The 17,109-nt window shown below is 44.9% G+C and overlaps 1 protein-coding gene across 4 annotated transcripts in view; it reads left to right on the forward strand.

Annotated features, from left to right (window-relative positions):
* STPG1 (sperm tail PG-rich repeat containing 1) overlaps positions 1-17,109 on the forward strand; it is a 57,892-nt gene that overhangs the window by 20,970 nt on the left and 19,813 nt on the right. For 2 of the 4 annotated variants that reach the window (XM_023219645.2, XM_023219644.1), the window contains 3 exons: positions 2,358-2,476; positions 10,040-10,141; positions 14,245-14,415. In XM_023219645.2, coding sequence (XP_023075413.1) covers positions 2,358-2,476; positions 10,040-10,141; positions 14,245-14,415 — 392 coding nt within the window. Of the gene's footprint in view, positions 1-1,863; positions 2,116-2,357; positions 2,477-10,039; positions 10,142-14,244; positions 14,416-17,109 lie in introns of those variants that run through there. The other 2 variants (XM_023219647.1, XM_023219646.1) reach the window with 2 other exon arrangements.

Raw genomic sequence — 17,109 nt, forward strand, 5'->3', positions numbered from 1 at the left:
TGGGTAGCTCTCTCTTCTCTGGTACTCTGCTCTGTGAACTTAGCTGTCTTGGCCTTTCTGGACTCCCAGATCCATTTCCTCAACTCAGGAAGACCACGGGGCCCCATCTGGATCCCTTCTTCCTGTGCTGTGGTCTGGAGATTTCCTCCTGGCAGAAAGCTGGGGGCCATCTTATTGCCAACCTCATTTATTTTGCTTCTCTCAGGGATCCATGTCCTTTGTTGCCTGATGTCCAGTGTCTTGATTGCTTTATATATCTTGCCCATTTTTAACTTTTTTTTTTCCCAGCTGGGAGGGCAAATCTAGTCCCGTTTCGGTCAGAAATAGGAATTTAATCATTCAGAGTGGTTTTCAAAAATTCTACTTTTTTAGTTGTTTCATCAAGAGGGCTGCTCTGACAAATGCCATTCTGTTATAGCCAGAAGCCTTGGATCTCCTTTCCAGTCAGGCAGAAACCTCTCCTTTCCCCAGGAGAATGTCCTTCCTGTAACCTTTTTTTAACAACTCTCTTTCTTTACTGCCTCCTCTGCACACTCTCTTAGCTGCTCTATAGGCTTAGGTTTTTAGAAACAAAAGCCAGTAAGTCTTGCAGCTGCTTCTGCCTTTTGATTTGCTGTATAGCTCTCTTAAAGCAAACAAACCAAAACCATAGCCATTCATCTGCTTAAATGGGGAGGGGAGGAGAAGAATACTTTTACTGTATATTGATATCCCCAAGTATTTTCTACTTAAACATGTATTCAGCTCCTTTTTCTTGCTTTATCCTCCATCCAGGCAGATTAGGCTCAAGTGTCCCTCTCCCCATTGTATCAGTCATCTGTTTATTGAGCACTTACTAGAGGCCAGCTCAGGAAGAGGAAGCACAGTTCAGAGCTCAAGAGCCTGGGCTCATTAGGCAAATCATGTTCACACCCCACCTGTTCCTCTTAAGTGCTGGGTGATTTGGATGAATAACTGAATCCCTCTAAGCCTCAGTTTCCTCATCTGTGAAGCTGGTTCATGATTGTACCCCTCAAGGGGTCCCTATTGTCTTCAGGCTTCCCACTCTGAAAAGGAGTATTGTTTTTTTAAAAAAATTCAGAGATGAAGAAATGAGCCTTACTAACAGTCTCCATACAAACCACCCTCTGCTATGGCTAACACATACTTTCTTCTTTCCTTCCCTTGACTGTTTTTTCCCCATTTCTGCATGTATTTTCTCTCTGAGGGTTAGGATTCTGATGTTAAAATAATTTGGCTTACTGTTGTGAACAGCCTACAGAGTCAGGATGCACCCTCCCACCCAAAATTTGGTTTGGATGTCAAGACTTACGATGCCGCACACATGCTCATCAAGAGTGTAGGAAAAGGCTTATCACCCACGTAGTGAGGCCTTCTGAGGACAGCAGCACAGCCTTCCTAACCTGATCCAATAATGGCTTGAGAGAGCAGGGAAAGGAGCCTGGCTTGGGGGTTTTCTTACGGTTGGAAAGCGGGGCTGGACTGAGGGCAGGGGTTTGTGTGGTTTGAACTTCCAACTGGTGCCACAGGAGGGAGCACTGGGCTTTCTCATCCACTTGCCCAGTGTTGGGGCAGAAGGGAATGAGGGAGTGGTGAAGCTGAAGAGCTATCAGCCATCAAACATCAGAAAACTGGAGTCAGAGTCCATTACACTTACAGGTTAGAGTCTATAATCGACCTGCTATGCAGACAGATGCTGCCAAGTTCTAGCAGTTGTGGAAGTCTCAGCAGGAGGGGAGTTTATACATCAGATACGCATTTACACATCACAACCTAGACAAAGGAACTTTTAACTTCAGTTTCTATAGATAAGCCCTTTCTGCTTTTTAACCCCATGTCTGCTCAAAGCAGAAACGAAAACTTACGCCTCTCTTGCACAGTGCCCTGGAAAGTGAGAGCCAGCCCCACGCTGGGATTTCCCTAACCTCTTTCGATTTTAACGGCCTAATGCTGGTGTCTGAATCTAGGCCAAGGAGCAGTGAGGACGCTTCCTCTGTCCTCTGACCGCGCCTTGTCCAGGCTGCTCCCAGAATAGTTTTGCTGTCTCCTTCCTGCCTGGCAAGAATGTCTTTACTATCATCTCCTCGCTTTTCCCCGGGACAGCCCTGCTTTAAGGTACTTTATGTGACCACATCTCACTAGTGTAAGCGCTGGAAGGGGGAAGTCCGATAAATTGCCAAGAGGGAAAGAAAGTGGGGATTTTTTAAAAATCTGGTTTCGTGTCTATTTCCTGTCAAAAGGCAAGTTTCTCTTCTCTACCATTTAAAATAAAACTTTAATATACACCTTTGTGTTTTCCACATTTGTCAATCATTGTTTTGTATTCATTTTGATTTTATTTCATTTTTGTTGTTTAGGTTTTACTGCTGCATATCCAACACAATCCTCCATTCCTTTTAAATCTCAAGCTCCAGTAATCCCAGAATCAGAAAAAAAAGGATTCAATAGTCAAGCCAAGAGATTTTCTCAAAAGAAGGTAATGGCGTTGTCTTAGGGGTTCTTTCGTTTTAGTCTGGATTTTAGCCTTGCGGGACAGGCACGTTCTGTCTGGCTGCTGTGTCTTTCTGTGGACAGTGGAGGGCGGTGTGCTCCCAGGAGCCGCCGCACCAGCTCCACTGAGGGGCACCGACCGGACTAACTGTAAGAATGAGCCTGAAAAATGGGACATCCAGGGAAAAACAACTATGTCTGGATTTATGGCGCCAAAAATATTGAACTGGACCAAAACTATTTTAAGAAAAAAATATATTTTAAAAATCATTATAAAACTGAAAAATTGCAAAAATTCCCAAGTGTTATCAATTAAGTAAAAGGTTAATACAAAAATCTTCCTCATCCTTGTGAGAGGAAATCACATGACTTCAAATAACATGAGGAAAAGAAAAGTCAAATACATCTAGAATTACCTTTGGAGGGCTGGGCACGGTGGCTTATGCCTGTAATCCCAGTACTTTGAGAAGCTAAGGTAGGAGAATTAATTGCTTGAGCCAGGAGTTTCAGACCAGCCCAGGCAACAAAGCAAAACCCAATCTCCACAAGAAAAAAAAAGTACAAAAATTTGCTGGGCATAGTGGTGCGTGCCTGCAGACCCAGCTACTCAAGAGGCTGAGGAAGGAGGATCACCTGAACCTCAGGAGGTTGAGGTTGCATTGAAGCAAGATAGTGCAACTGTACTCCAGCCTGGGTGACAGAGCGAGACCCTGTCTGGAAAAAAAAAAAATTACCTTTGTAATGAGCCCTGCCCTACTTTAAAACAACAACAACAACAACAACAAAAACAACTTCCTTAAACAATGTGTTATAGCCAGGCGCAGTGGCTCATGTCTGTAATCCCAGCAGTTTGGGAGGCCAAGGTGGACAGATCACTTGAGGTCCAGAGTTCGAGACCAGCCTGGCCAACGTGGTGAAACCCCATCTCTACTAAAAATACAAAAATTAGCTGGGAGTGGTGGCGCGTGCCTGTAGACCCAAATACTACCTCTCCTGAGGCAGGAGAATCGCTTGAACCTAGGAGGTGGAGATTGCAGTGAGCTGAGATCGCGCCACTGGACTTCAGCCTGGGCAACAGAATGAGACGCCATCTCAAAACCACCACTACCACAACGTGTTATCATATTCCTGTGTTACCCACCTCCCCCCGCCTTCCCTAAATCTTGCCGCATCTCTTTTCCTCTCTAACCTGGAAAGTTCTGCGTGGTTCCTGACCAGTCCTTATTTAATCTTTGGGATTTCTGGGACCTGACTTTCTCTTCTCTCGCCATCAGGGGACAGAAGCAACCAGAAGCAACTCACAGGCGTCCTTAGAATCTAAAAAATTTTTCATTCCTTCATTCATTTAAGCAAGACCTTTAGAATAATGTTCTTTTGGAGGAGTCCTCATTTCATGTATCTTTTGCTGCTCTCTGAAAATGGTTTTCATTCTATCACCTAGCCCAGATGGCAGAGAGGGAATGAGGAGATCTAGGTTCTGAATGGAGCCAAGGCATGGAGTGAGGGGCCTTGGCTAGCCCTGGTGCCCTCAACCTGATTCCTCCTTGGTAGATAAGAATGCTGAACTAGAGAATGTTTTAAGTTTCTTCCACTTCTAATATTTTAGGATTCTAAGAAAGCAAATAATAAAGAATAGAGTGTACACACACAAACACACACACAGAGTTTTAAATCACTTGTAGGTTTTCTCCAAAGACAATACATATTTGCTCAGGAGTTTTCTTCTCTCTCTAGTTCCTCTGTTTTAACTGTTTGACTCTTTCCCATTTTCTGTCTGATTTCCCATTTGTCAATTTAATGGTAATATATTGTCCATCTCTAGGATATTTGCAGCCCAGCCTCCGATAAAAACAATAGCAGCCACCATTTACTTATCCTTACTATGTGTACTTTTAGACTGCCTTTTATCTCTAATCCTCGGAACAATGCTGAAAGGAAGGGCTTATTATTTTAATTTAACACAAGAGGAAACCGAGGCTTGGGGAAGTTAAATGACCCACCCAAGGTCACACAACGCAGGGTTTGGCACATAAGAGGCTCAAAAGAAATGTTTGCTGAATCAATGTTGAAAGAATTAGACCTCAACCCAGGTCTAGTTCACTCCAAAGCCTCTTGCTCTTTCCACACACTGCACCACGCCTGCCTTTGTGGCCCGCAGAGCTGTAACTTTGTCCTGTGAAAGTCAGCAAGTTTCTGAAAAGGCCTTAGCGAAACAGACCAAGCTGAAGACAGGGGAGGATGTCAGCTAGTGTGGATGGGCCCCATCCCCCATGATCTAGTTCTGAACACTCAAATTCAGAAAGCAAACGGGCTGACTTCTCAAGTTAGTGTTTGAAGAGATGATTGCTTCTCAGAACGTTTTCAACTGAACGAACCAAGGAGGCGGGTAGCCAAACCTACAGGCAGCATTGAATAAAGACAGGAATTGCTCAGAGATTGGGTTCCAACTTTTAAAATGTGGTCGTATTACCTGACAACATGAAAACTTTCGTCTCGGCATTTGTAAACATTTTAGAAATAAGGATGGAATTTTATGGAAAAGGCAGGGGATCCATCAATCAGGCTTTCTGTGTCCTACTCTGTCACTGACTGTGTGCCTTTAAACCAGTCACTTGACTTTTCTGGGCTTCAGTTTCCTCAACTGAAACATAAAATTTGTGTTATATAATTTTTGAGGTCTCCTCAAGTTATAAAAACAGAAAAAAATTCCTGTTCTATCATTCATTCTCATTTTTCCTGAGGGAAATAGGCATTGAAAAGTTAAAGATCTTGTTTAACATCACCTGATAATTTAGTGAGGCAATACAAATTAAAAACAGATTTTAAAACTCCAGGGCTTCACCACCCTTCTTAAAGAATTAGTCGCACGCACCCTTGCTCCAGATCGAACGTGGCTGCCTCCTCACAGTAGTCCTGTGGCCCACCTTAGCACATCTTTGACACAGAGAATCAGTGCCCTTTGAAATGTGCACTTACCTTATGAGGCTAACTTTGCAGTGAACCATCAGGGCCTCCTTGCCTAGCTCACATTCCCCATGAGAATCTTAACTGCAGAGTACAAGGAATCCTTCACAAAGCTCAGTGTCTGGAATGGCAATTTTGGCTGCTAGAAATGAAGTCTGTTTTCCTGAACGTTTTCGAGTTATTTACAGATGTGCTGGTAACTTTGCGTAGGTGAAGAGACACGCCTGATCTGTGTGACAGAGCATGGCCCAGCGGCCTGTTGGACATTTTCTACCCCCGCCTCCGTGTTTCTGTCTCCACTTCACCCTGGATTGTGGTCACTGTTTCCGAAACTGTGTACCCCTAAGGACACCCCTTAATGTCTTTGCTTCTCTGTTTCCTCATCCTAAAAATAAAGATGTTGCAATAGGTAGGTAAGCCCTTGCCAGGAATGACTATTTCATGGTTCTAAACCTCATCCCTTCCAGGCTTGAATAAATAAATACTGGTAGAACATCAGTACCATGTGCTCTGGATGGGCACAACTTAAAAATATGTGTTAATACCATTACATAGTAAATCTACCCTTCCAGATGGGAAGCCAGCCAGTGGTTAATTTGTGATGAAATCATACAAAGTTAATATTGTTCACTTATTAACTTGATATGACACTAGACCAGGGATATTTTAATGAAAGGAGGTTCAGTTTGCAGAAGTCACCATGTTCAAGGGGACAGCTGCCCCAAGTGTGCCCTCAGCTGCATATCTGACCCACAGTAGGGTCTGCCCTGCCTCCCTGCTCTGTGAGGCCTGACTTCTCCATATCCAGTCACCAGCACCCCTTCCAAAGGGGTCTGCAAACACTGGGCTGGCACTCATGACATGCCAGGTCCCCCTCAAAGGCTTTTGCATTTATTACCCCATTTAATCCCCATAATAACCCTGTGAGCTACATCCCATCATTATCCACACTTTTCAGATAATGATCCCGAGACAAAAACAGGGGGAAGTAGCTTGTGCAGTCGAGGCTGGGCAGAGTGAGGATGAACCCAGGTAACAGCTCCTGGTCCTCAGATCCTGTTTCCCCAGCATCTTTCCCAGGTGGAAGCACCTCCCACAGTCCGTCTTATGCCCTTGACACGAGGTTAATGTGTGTGCTGTCTTACCTCCACCACCTGCCTAGGGGCTTCTTGGGCCGTGGTCATTGCTGTCCTTTCCAGACCCCACAAATCCCTCAAAAATGGATTGAATGACCCCAACTCAAGTCTGCACATTTCCCATCGAGTCACGACCACACATCCATCCATGAGCACTGTTGTGTTGCGTCTCCTTCCTCCCATTCCTAGACCTTGTGAGCTGCTAACAGGTTGCGCCTATATCTTCCACCCTTAGCACAGGTCCTGATGCACAGTAGGTTTCAATCAGTGTCTGCTAAATTGCATGTTTGCCCCATTCCACTCAGGGGACTTCAAGAGGCTGCTAATAAGCTGCTCAGTCCCACTCTGAAGGTTTGTGACTCCCCAGGGAGGGTCCTGGCTCCATGGAGGCAGTAGTAGGCAACGTCACGCGTGGTGATGGTGGTGATGGTGATGATGATGGCGGGCTGCATCGGTGCTGTTCCACCTGCTTTATGTGTATTGACCCCTTTAATCCTCATGCTAAGAGGCAGCGAAGGAGACGGCTGGTAGGGCATCCGGCACCGGGCTTCCATAGTGTGCTAGTAAATGTGAGTTCTCTTCCCGTCTCCCTCCCCATAGGTGTTTTTGTTTTGTTTGTTTATTTGGTTTTTGCCAAGAAACCAAGGAGTGGCTAAGTTCACACCACTCACAACTTGGATTCCCGTTCTCTGGGATTTGCTCTGAGAGGCCTAAATTCATCCAAGTCACAGAACGTCAGTTGCAGGAACTATTATCACACAGGCGAAAGGTCTCTCCTAGGGTGCTATCCGCCCACCTCTAGAAGTTGCAGGAGAATGCTTGACATTCCCCTCCCAGAGACCTACTTGGGCGTTGCACGAAGGTGGTGGCATGCTGGTCAACCACCATTTACCCTCCTTGAAGAAAACTGCTGAGTTGTAGCATCTGCCCATTTTTGTGGTATAAATACTCCCACCCTGGCCAGTTTCAAGCCACCACCAGCAACATTTTGGAATTTTTAACAGTTTTCCTCACAAGCTGCCGCTGGCCAGCTCTAGCCGCTGCTGTCTGGAGGACTCTCCTTTTGCTTGCTGAGAACAAACAGGCAGCACTCCGTTCCTCCGGGCGAAGTGGTAACAGTCTTCTTCCCATGTGCCCTGGACTCAAGCCCGTTTGCAAAGTGGCAGAATTAAAGTGTGGTTAAAGCCCAGGAAGGTTGTGAGCTTCAGCAAATGAGAATACAAGATGTCCAGTTAAATTAGAATTTCAGATAATGGCAACTCTGTTAGTACAAGTATATCCCAAATATTGCATGGGATATACTAAAATCGTCATCTACAGTTTATCTGAAATTCTAATTTAACTAGGCAGGTAGGATGGAGCATTTAGGTCTTGTATTTTGTCTGGAAACCCTAGCTCCTCAGACACATAAGAGTGCTCAGAAAATTCTTGCAAACTGATGGTCAGGTTCAGAGCGTGGCGATAACCGGGAGCTAGAGGTGTGTGTCTTCACTGTCTGCTATTTCAACCTAGAAGAGTCACAGTGACACTTCCTGCGTCAGCTTTCCTAGATTCAGGGACTCCGGAAGCTCAAAAGCACCCCAAGGCCCAGCACCTTGGACTTACAAATAAGGAAGCCCAGAGAGGTGACTTGCTCAGTGTCACTTAGCGTGTGGCAGCACTGAGACTCCAATTTCTGATTCATAACCCAGTGGGGATTTTTTTAATCCTATACAATCTCACTTGAAAGTTAGTTTGGTTTCGTGGTTAAGAGCAGACTCTGTGGTCAGAGTGCCTCGGTTCTGGCTCTGACATTTACCAGTTATGTGGGCCTTATCTCTTTTGTCCCCAACTTCTTTAAAATGGAGATTAAGTGAGCTAATAGTACATGTAAAGTCCTCAGAACGGTGCATGGCACACAATGAGCACTCAATAAATTGATGCTTGCCTTGAAAACAGCTGCCTAGAAAAGTCTCTTCCTTGTCTCCCCGTAGCCCTTCGCATCTGCATCCACAACAGCAGGGTTCTCCTGAGCTCTTGGCCTGGGGTGCTGGAGTACCTGGCTCCGCAGTGCCTCCTGCTGCCTGCCTCACGCTCCATGACAGTCAGTTCCTCTTCCGTCCACCGGGATCATTCTCACCTAAAGCGGGAATCAGCTCCCCTGTCCCTACCTGCCATGGGGCAAGGGTGAAAGGGCTCACTGCATTTAAAAGTCAGCACAGAAGAACCTGTTAATTGCACTTTGACTCTATCCCCTATATGAAACCATGATTACATACTGCCCAGCCAGACTGGAAAGTCCTGGAAGGCACTGATGGTACCTTGGGCTTTCTACCCTAAGGAAGGCAGTAGGGGCGGCAGAGACAGGACAGACCTGAGTGACAGAGATTGGAGATGGCAAGCTCTGGAGTCGGGCTGTCTCGGTTCAGCTCCGGGGTTTGCCACTTACTAGCTATGGCCCAATGTCTCTGGGCCTCACTTTCCTTAAAGTGGCCCTGACCGTATCTCACTGTAAAAAGCTCGTGTGAGGAGTAAACAAGACAGCACACACCATGCGCTTAGCACTGAAGTCAGGTACTGCCACTTACGGCAGTGGGACCTTGGACAAATTCATCTCCACGTGCCTCAGTGTCTCCATCTATCAAAGGGGCAGTAATCCCTTCCTCACTGACTAATGGTGAAAATGAGACCAACTTGGAAAAGCTTCTGGCACCAAGCAGGTACCCAGGAACCTCTTGCGACAGTGGAGCGTCCGTAGCGTTTCACACCGCTCAGCCAGCTTCTGTCAACATTTACTTCCCCCGGTAACTAGCATGGGAAATGCAATGAAAGCCCGATGAGCTGCTGCAGCAGAAATGAACTTGGAAATGACCTCTCACTTATTCCTCTCTCACATGCCTGCATCGTTCAGTGCTTGAGCCTCAAGGGCTAGCCTCTTTTTGTCTGAGAGTTAGAAATGGCCTGGTTTGGGATGAAGGTGGTTTTTGTTTCATTTTGCTTTATAAACAGAAACACTCCCTGGTTTCTCTTCTGAAAGGCTGAGGAGGAAGCTGAGTCAGGTGGGGTGGGGTGAACGTGAAATTGCTCACCCTTCCCTTGCCGTGGGTCTGGCTTGCCCAATCACTGCACACTGACTTGTACATCAGCCGCGTTCAGTGTCCCACTTGAGGCCCATTTCTCTAATGACATGAAAAACAACTGTGTTCTTTTGGAATGCGGCAGGGCATAGTGGAAAGAGCAAGGGCTTTAGGAGTCTTAGCCTGGCTTGGAATTCCAGCCCCACCACTTGGTAACTGAGCCAAAGATCGGGCAAGTCAGGAAATGGTACAGCCAGGCTGTCACCCGCCAAGTGGTGGTAGCGCCTGTGCTGTGGGATTACGGTAAGGTTCAGTGTTAATGGATGTAAATCCTGTGGAAAAGCACAATGGAATTGAAATATCTCGATGACGCCACCTTCTCTTCCCTTTCAGAATGATATCCCAGGTCCTGGGTTCTACAATGTCATTCACCAGTCACCAGTGTCCAACAGTGTCTCATTGTCCAAGAAAGGAACATGCATGTTTCCCTCGATGGTGAGAATCACTTCTCTTGAGTAAAGCATTAACTGGTCAGGAATTTCCTTCATTCATTACATAATTATATATTGGACATCTGGTCCTTTCTCTCCAAAGGCCCATGGTTCTAATTAGGAGAGTAACTACCTCCTCAAATTTCATGCAGGTAAATTGGACCCTGTGTCTCTAAGTAACTTTTTCCCATCTCTACCCATTGCCAGGGTGGGAAGAGAAACCAGAGGAATCTTCAGGACTTGATCCTGCCAAACCAATTTTGTCATCAGTGAGTGGACTAAGCAAGTATTTTCCTGAGATGTTTAGGCATACCAGGAAATTGTTACTCTTACACATCTTGGTGTAATATGATTTTTACAATGCTTAATCTAGTTGGTTGTCAAACTATTGAGAAATCTGATAGGACTAAAAAGAAAGCCAGCAGTGGGCCTGAAATGTACTGGCCCTACCCCATTCCTTCTCTTTGTAAGATATGGGACTTAATTTTGGTTGAGAGCTGTAGCAATCAAGCAGCTGTATGAATTGCCAATGACCCTGACCAGAGTTGGGCAAAGATAGGCTTCTTAAAAGTATTTATACATTGTCAAGAAAAATAGATACAGCAAAATAGATAAATGGTCAAGAAAAATAGATACAGCAAGGGGAAAGATACAAACCAGGGTAAGGCTACCTGAGGAAGAAAAGTGGAAAGTGGACAGGCATGGTGGCTCATGCCTATAATGCCAGCATTTCAGGAGGCCAATGCGGGAGCATCACTTAAGCACAGGAGTTCAAGACCAGTCTGAGCAACACAGTGAGTCTCCATCTCTACAAAATAATTTAAAAATTAGCCAGGAGTGATGATGTGTGCCTATAATCCCAGCTACTCGGGAGGCTGAGGTGGGAGGATCACTTGAGCCCAGGAGGTTGAGGCTGCAGTGAGCTGTGATTTCACCATCACACTCCAGCCTGGATGAGAGAGGCAGACTCTGTCCCCCTACCCCCTGCACAAAAAAAAAAAAAAAAAAAAAGTGAAAAGAAAAGCCTAGACTTTAATATTAAATTAATAAACTATGCCATCTTTTTCCTTTAAAAGTTATAATAATTTCTTGCACAGATGTATTATGATGCCTGACATTGGAATTGATTTTTTTTTAACCACACAAAGGGATCATTTAAGATACACTAAATATAGCCACATCTTATTGGAATTCGAATTTGGCAGAGTTGGATACTCAAGGAACAGACCAGCTTTGGAGTTAACTCCCCATTACCGAAGAAGCTGAGTTTGTACATGGCCTCAGTAGGTTCACAGAACAACCATGCCTCTACTTATTTTTCTGCCACCAGCTCTTCTAGGAAAGAAATTCAAAAGAGGTGCCGTCTCATGAAGTCCTGGTGTAGAAGACAAGACTTCAGACCTGATCCTGCCTCAGCTGTGGATTCTTGACGTGACCTCAAGCACGTCACCCTTCCGTGTCCCAGTTGCCTCATGAAAGTGGAGACTCCCTGGAGGCACTGGGCAAATTAACATTGCAAAGAGTGAAATACTCTTTGAAACAGCAAAGCATTATAAACATGCTAAATATTATGATTGTTACCACCTGAGTCACAAACAATACTTCCTGCAACACCTAGGTTTTCTCTCCGAGAACTTCTTTGCTAAATAATGGCACTGCCCATTCCTTCTTGGTGCCAAAAAAGAGACTGAATCAGAGGACATGATTGGTCGTCTACAAGGCTTTGCGTGCGGTAACTTTCCAAATGAAAAGCCGGACTATCTGGAGGAGAAGGGGCCCAAGGCAAGAGCTGAGTGTTACAGAACCTAGCCACACCTTACAGGCCTTTAAAAAATTCAGAACCAAACCCCAAAGAAGGCAGACTTTTGAACTGTTCAGGCTTCCCCCTCTCCTCCCTTTCACAAATATGGGAATTTGTATTTATAGTTACGTTACACTCAAGTAGAAACACTTAAGGTCCTGTACCTGGGAACGGGTGCCTGAAGTGGTCGATGGAGATCTAGTGGGAGATCCCTGCATCTTACCTCATTCCTGTGTGAACTGGATGAGAATTTCATATCCCCCCACCCCACTGCCTCTTTCAGTAACTTTCACCTTTAGCACCTCCTCCACTTCTGGATCCCAAGACTTGAAGGGAATTAAAAGTAGCTCTCATCAGAGAAAGATCAGAATGACCAGTAGGAATGTGACTATGGGTGAGGCTGACCAAAAAACTCTGTGGGTCTATAAATTTTTGAAACTTCCTCATGACTGTTGAAACAACTACACCCAACCTTTTGAGAGACCTGTCATCTCTCTAAGTCTGAATGATATAAAGAGCTTTATTAGTATATTCCAAATCTTTGCTCCAGAATCTTCCACAGTACTGACTAGGAGAAGTGTATGAGGCAGGTGGGTGGAGAGTTTGATGGCCTCTCTGTATTTGCATGCTGGCAGGAGTGGCTCTAGAAAAGTTAGTAGGTGCTGGAGAGAAGTTCATAAATGCCGGCGTATGGCCAGATTGGAGGCCACAGGTCTGGCAAGTAAACCAAGGGGTGTGTAGTGTTGGTGAGTGAGTGTTACTGTAGCCACACTCTGAGACTAATTCTATTACGATACTTTATAAAACATTGCCTCTACTGGAACTTTTTTGGGAAGAATGTTTTTCATTTCCAAAATGTTAGTTGTAGGTTTTCTGAACCAAAAAAGAGTCTATGATTGAAAGGGCTTGCTGTTACCCCAGGGCCATACCACTTGACCTTTTCCTCTTTAGAATGGGATCTCTGATCCATGTCATGTAGTGGAGGCCGACTGCTTGGGTAGGAATGCTGGTCCTCCACCTGAATTAGCTAAGGAAGTTCAGCTTCCTCATCTGTAAAAGTAGAGATAATCATAAGATCCACTGCTCAGGGTTGTCGTGAGGATTCAACACAAAAACCCACCAAAGGTATTGGTTAACTCTTGGCCAGAATGAAAAAGACGAAGCATGTTCAAGGCTGGGGTGACCTTGCTTCTAGGAGCATCAGCAAATCCTTACACACTGCATGCGGCCACTTCTTATTAGAATTCGAGTTTGGCAGAGTTGGATACTCAAGGAACAGACCAGCTTTGGAGTTAACTCCCCATTACTGAAGAGGTTGAGGTCGAGCTGGGGCTTGAACCCAGGTTAGGCTCTGAACAACTTAGGCTCTGGACAAGAACACTCCCGCTTCTGGTGGTGCTACACCCACCCAAATGCTAGTGGTGGTCCATAAACCAGACACTGAGGACCGTCACCACCAACCACAGAGTGAAGTAGGGGGGCCCTAATGCCTTCCTTTGGGCTCACCCATGTTCTGTGTTTGTGTAGTTATTGATTCCTATCAAGTGAGAAAATCCAGGGCAATGTTCTCAAGCTTTTGACCATTAAATAGTAGGAAATATTTTGTTTTATCAGACTCTAATACTTGCCATGCTATCTTAGGGGAAAGTGATGTTATCACTGAGTTTCTGTAACTTTTGTCCCTGTTCTTTTGACAAACATTGATTCTGTTTGTTTTTTAACTGAAGATAATTTATCGTGGCTTCCTGAAAGGAGTGGGATTGGTTCTGTTAAACAGTGAAAATACTGTAGGATTTGATGAAAACAGTAATTTGGTGGAGAGTAGGAGGCACGGATGAACAACAAGCCCCCTGGAGCTTTGTTTGAAGCAAACTCATTGCTTAGGCAGTTCAGATCATTTAATCTTAGAAACAAGATGTGAGATTTTACTCAGAAGAAAAGCCTAGCCTGAGAAGAGCGTCTAAAGCTTCCTATCATGTAAATTACCCAACAGCTGATGAGTCAAGGGTAAGTGGCCTGGAACAGGATTGGGTGGAAATGCATTTATGGCAAAATCATTTTTGCCAAGTCCCAAACAGAAGATGAATAATTTGAGTTAGTTTACAGAAGCGAGTACAGGTCTGAACTTGTGTTTTCCAAGGGAAGATCCTTAAAGCCCGAGGTCAGTGTATCGTTGTTACCTGTCAGAGTTTTGCCTTTTATAAAATGCATTTAGACCTTGTGCTGGTCACCATCTTTTTGACATCTGTCCTTCAGAGCCACAATATTATGTGACAATGCTGATTCCTTTGGTTGTCTCCTTACAGTGCGCCCGACTGGACACCATCATTTCTAAATACCCTGCAGCGAATGCATACACTATCCCATCGGATTTTATTTCCAAGAGAGACTTTAGTAATTCATGTTCCAGCATGTTCCAGTTGCCAAGCTTTATGAAAGTTCTCAAATTTGAAACTCCTGCACCAAACTATTACAATGTAAGAACTCTGCCTTTACTTGCTAAATATAGATCAAATGAATGGTTTACTGAAATAAAAGGAAGAGGGGATCTTGGGGACATCATATTTTAATGCAATTGTCAAGCCAGTTAGCATTTGTTGACTACCCAATGGGTGCCTAAGGCTGTACAAGACTCTTACAGGAAATTTGCAGGCCCCAGAGATCAGGGCGGGCAACGTGGAGGCCAGTATGAAGTAGGGAGGCCACTGCCCTGAGAAACACATATTCTAATTACTCTCATCCTGTAACCTTTCTGGGACATAGTTTTCTCATCTGTAACAATGGGTGTATTATTTACCACCGTGTCTGCAGCCACTAGTGATTTACTTTTTAGGTTCTTGTAGGGAAAATAAACTTTCATATCAGGAAATAGGTGTTTTAACAGTTGTGCTCTGCTATGCCAATTATGATTGCTTTGTATTCACTGAGGCAGAATGGCATGGATGGTTAAGAGATGGATTCAGGAAGGTTTGGTTTAGGTCTCGTCTCTGCCACTTTCTAACTGTGTGGCCTTGGGCAAGTCCCTTAACCTTTCCAGGGCTTAGTTTATTGATCTGTAAAATGGGGATGTATGTTCACCTCATCGTGTCAATGCAAATATTAAATGAGATAATGTATGCTGCATGCCCAGGACAGCACCAGTCACACAAGGACCACACAATACATGGAGATTGGTAGGGCTGTCTTTGTTAGTACATGAAGGGTATTTACTTACCCTTAAATATGAGGCAAGTAAGTCACAGCCCCCACAGTACAATGGAATCAATTCTCCTTGCCCTACAGGGTTACCATAAGGCAACAAACATGAAAGCACTCTGAAGTGCGTAAGACATGAATTGTACTTAAGATATTAATGTTACTATGCCATTTTCCAAGCTATATTGGTTTTATACATTTATTATGCCATTTCCTTTTTTCCTTCATAATATTTATAATTCATAATTATCTTTCTGACTACAAAGATCCTGCCCACCTTCTATGATGGATTCAAACAATTATAATGTATCCCAAGTAATATAAGTGCCTGCTAGGCCAGCACTGTCCACTAGAAGTAAAATGGGAGCCACAGACATCATTAAAGATTTTCTTTTTTTTTTTTTTTTTGAGATGGAGTCTCGCTGGGTCATCCAGGCTGGAGTGCAGTGGCGTGATCTCGGCTCATTGCAAGCTCCGCCTCCCTGGCTCACGCCATTCTCCTGCCTCAGCCTCCTGGGTAGCTGGGACTACAGGCACCTGCCACCACACTCGGCTAATTTTTTGTATTTTTAGCAGAGACGGGGTTTCACCGTGTTAACCAGGATGGTCTCGATCTCCTGACCTCGTGATCCACCCGACTCGGCCTCCCAAAGTGCTGGGATTACAGGCATGAGCCACAGTGCCTAGCCTCATTTAAGATTTTCTAGTAGCCACATCTAAAAAGAAAAAGGGACAGATGAAGTTAATTTGAGTAATATAGTTTACCCAACAGATCCAAAATAGTATCTTTTCAACACTAATCAATATAAAAGTTATGAATTTTATATTTGAGGAAGATTATTTTCCTTGTACTGAGTCTTTAAAATCCAGTATGTGTTTTATTCTTCCAGCACATCTTAATTTGGGCCAGCCACGTTTCCAGGGCCAATAGCCACATGCAACCTGTGGCTACTATACTGGGCAGTACAACTCCAGGCAGTGTTCCCTCGGCATAATCAGAGCCTGAAAATAATGATGATGAGGAGGAGGAGGAGGATGAAGCCCTTCTCATGTACTAAGTGCTGGTCTAAGAGTTGTATATTAATCATATCTAATACTCACAAGTGAATCCATAACGTGGATTATCTTGTTCCCAGTATAAAGAAGTGAAAGCGGAGGCTCAGAGAGGTGAAGGGACTTGGCCAAAATTACCCAGCTTGAAGGCGTCATTTGCACATCAGTGGGCAGTGGTGGATGACTGGGGTGGAAAGCTGGGGAATGGTCAGAGTCACCTCATTCCAGCCCTGACAGGCTTCCCTCCATGGATCCTATTGCTCCTCCGTGCCAGGCTGGTGATACAGCTTAGATTCCAGTGGGAAACTCAGAAAAGAACAGGTAAACAAACAAAATAATTACAAACTGTGATCAATTTGAGGGTCAGCTGGAGCCTGAGGGAGAATATGTGGGAGTGTGGGAGATATGGAGGTTGGCAGTACCACATACTTTAGACTTGGTGGTCAGAGAAGGTGCCGAGGCTGAGACCCAAGGATTGAGAAAGAGCCAGGGTTGGAGAAAGAGCATGTGCCAAGGTCCTGGGACAGCAAGGAGCTCAGCCCACGAGGACCTACAGGAAGGTCAAGTGGCTAGTGTAGCATGAGCAAGAGGAGGGGGAGAAGGGGGCGCTAGACAGGCAGCGGCCAGTTCACGCAGGGCCCTGAAGATCCCAGGAGGAAGTTTACATTTTGTTCTCTGGGTCCTAGGAAACCCATGAGGTTGGAGGTGTGGGGTGGCATGATCTGATTTTTTTTTTTTTAGACAGGGTCTTGCTCTGTTGCCCAGGCTGGAGTGCAGTGGCACAATCTTGGCTCACTGCAACCTCTGCCTCCCCAGTTCAAGTAATTGTCCTGCCTTAGCCTCCCGAGTAGCTGGGATTATAGGCACATGCCACCACGCCCGACTAATTTTGGTTTTTTTTTTTTTTTTTTTTTTTTTTGTAG

Source organism: Piliocolobus tephrosceles, chromosome 1, assembly GCF_002776525.5.
Source record: "Piliocolobus tephrosceles isolate RC106 chromosome 1, ASM277652v3, whole genome shotgun sequence".
Classification (NCBI taxonomy): domain Eukaryota; kingdom Metazoa; phylum Chordata; class Mammalia; order Primates; family Cercopithecidae; genus Piliocolobus; species Piliocolobus tephrosceles.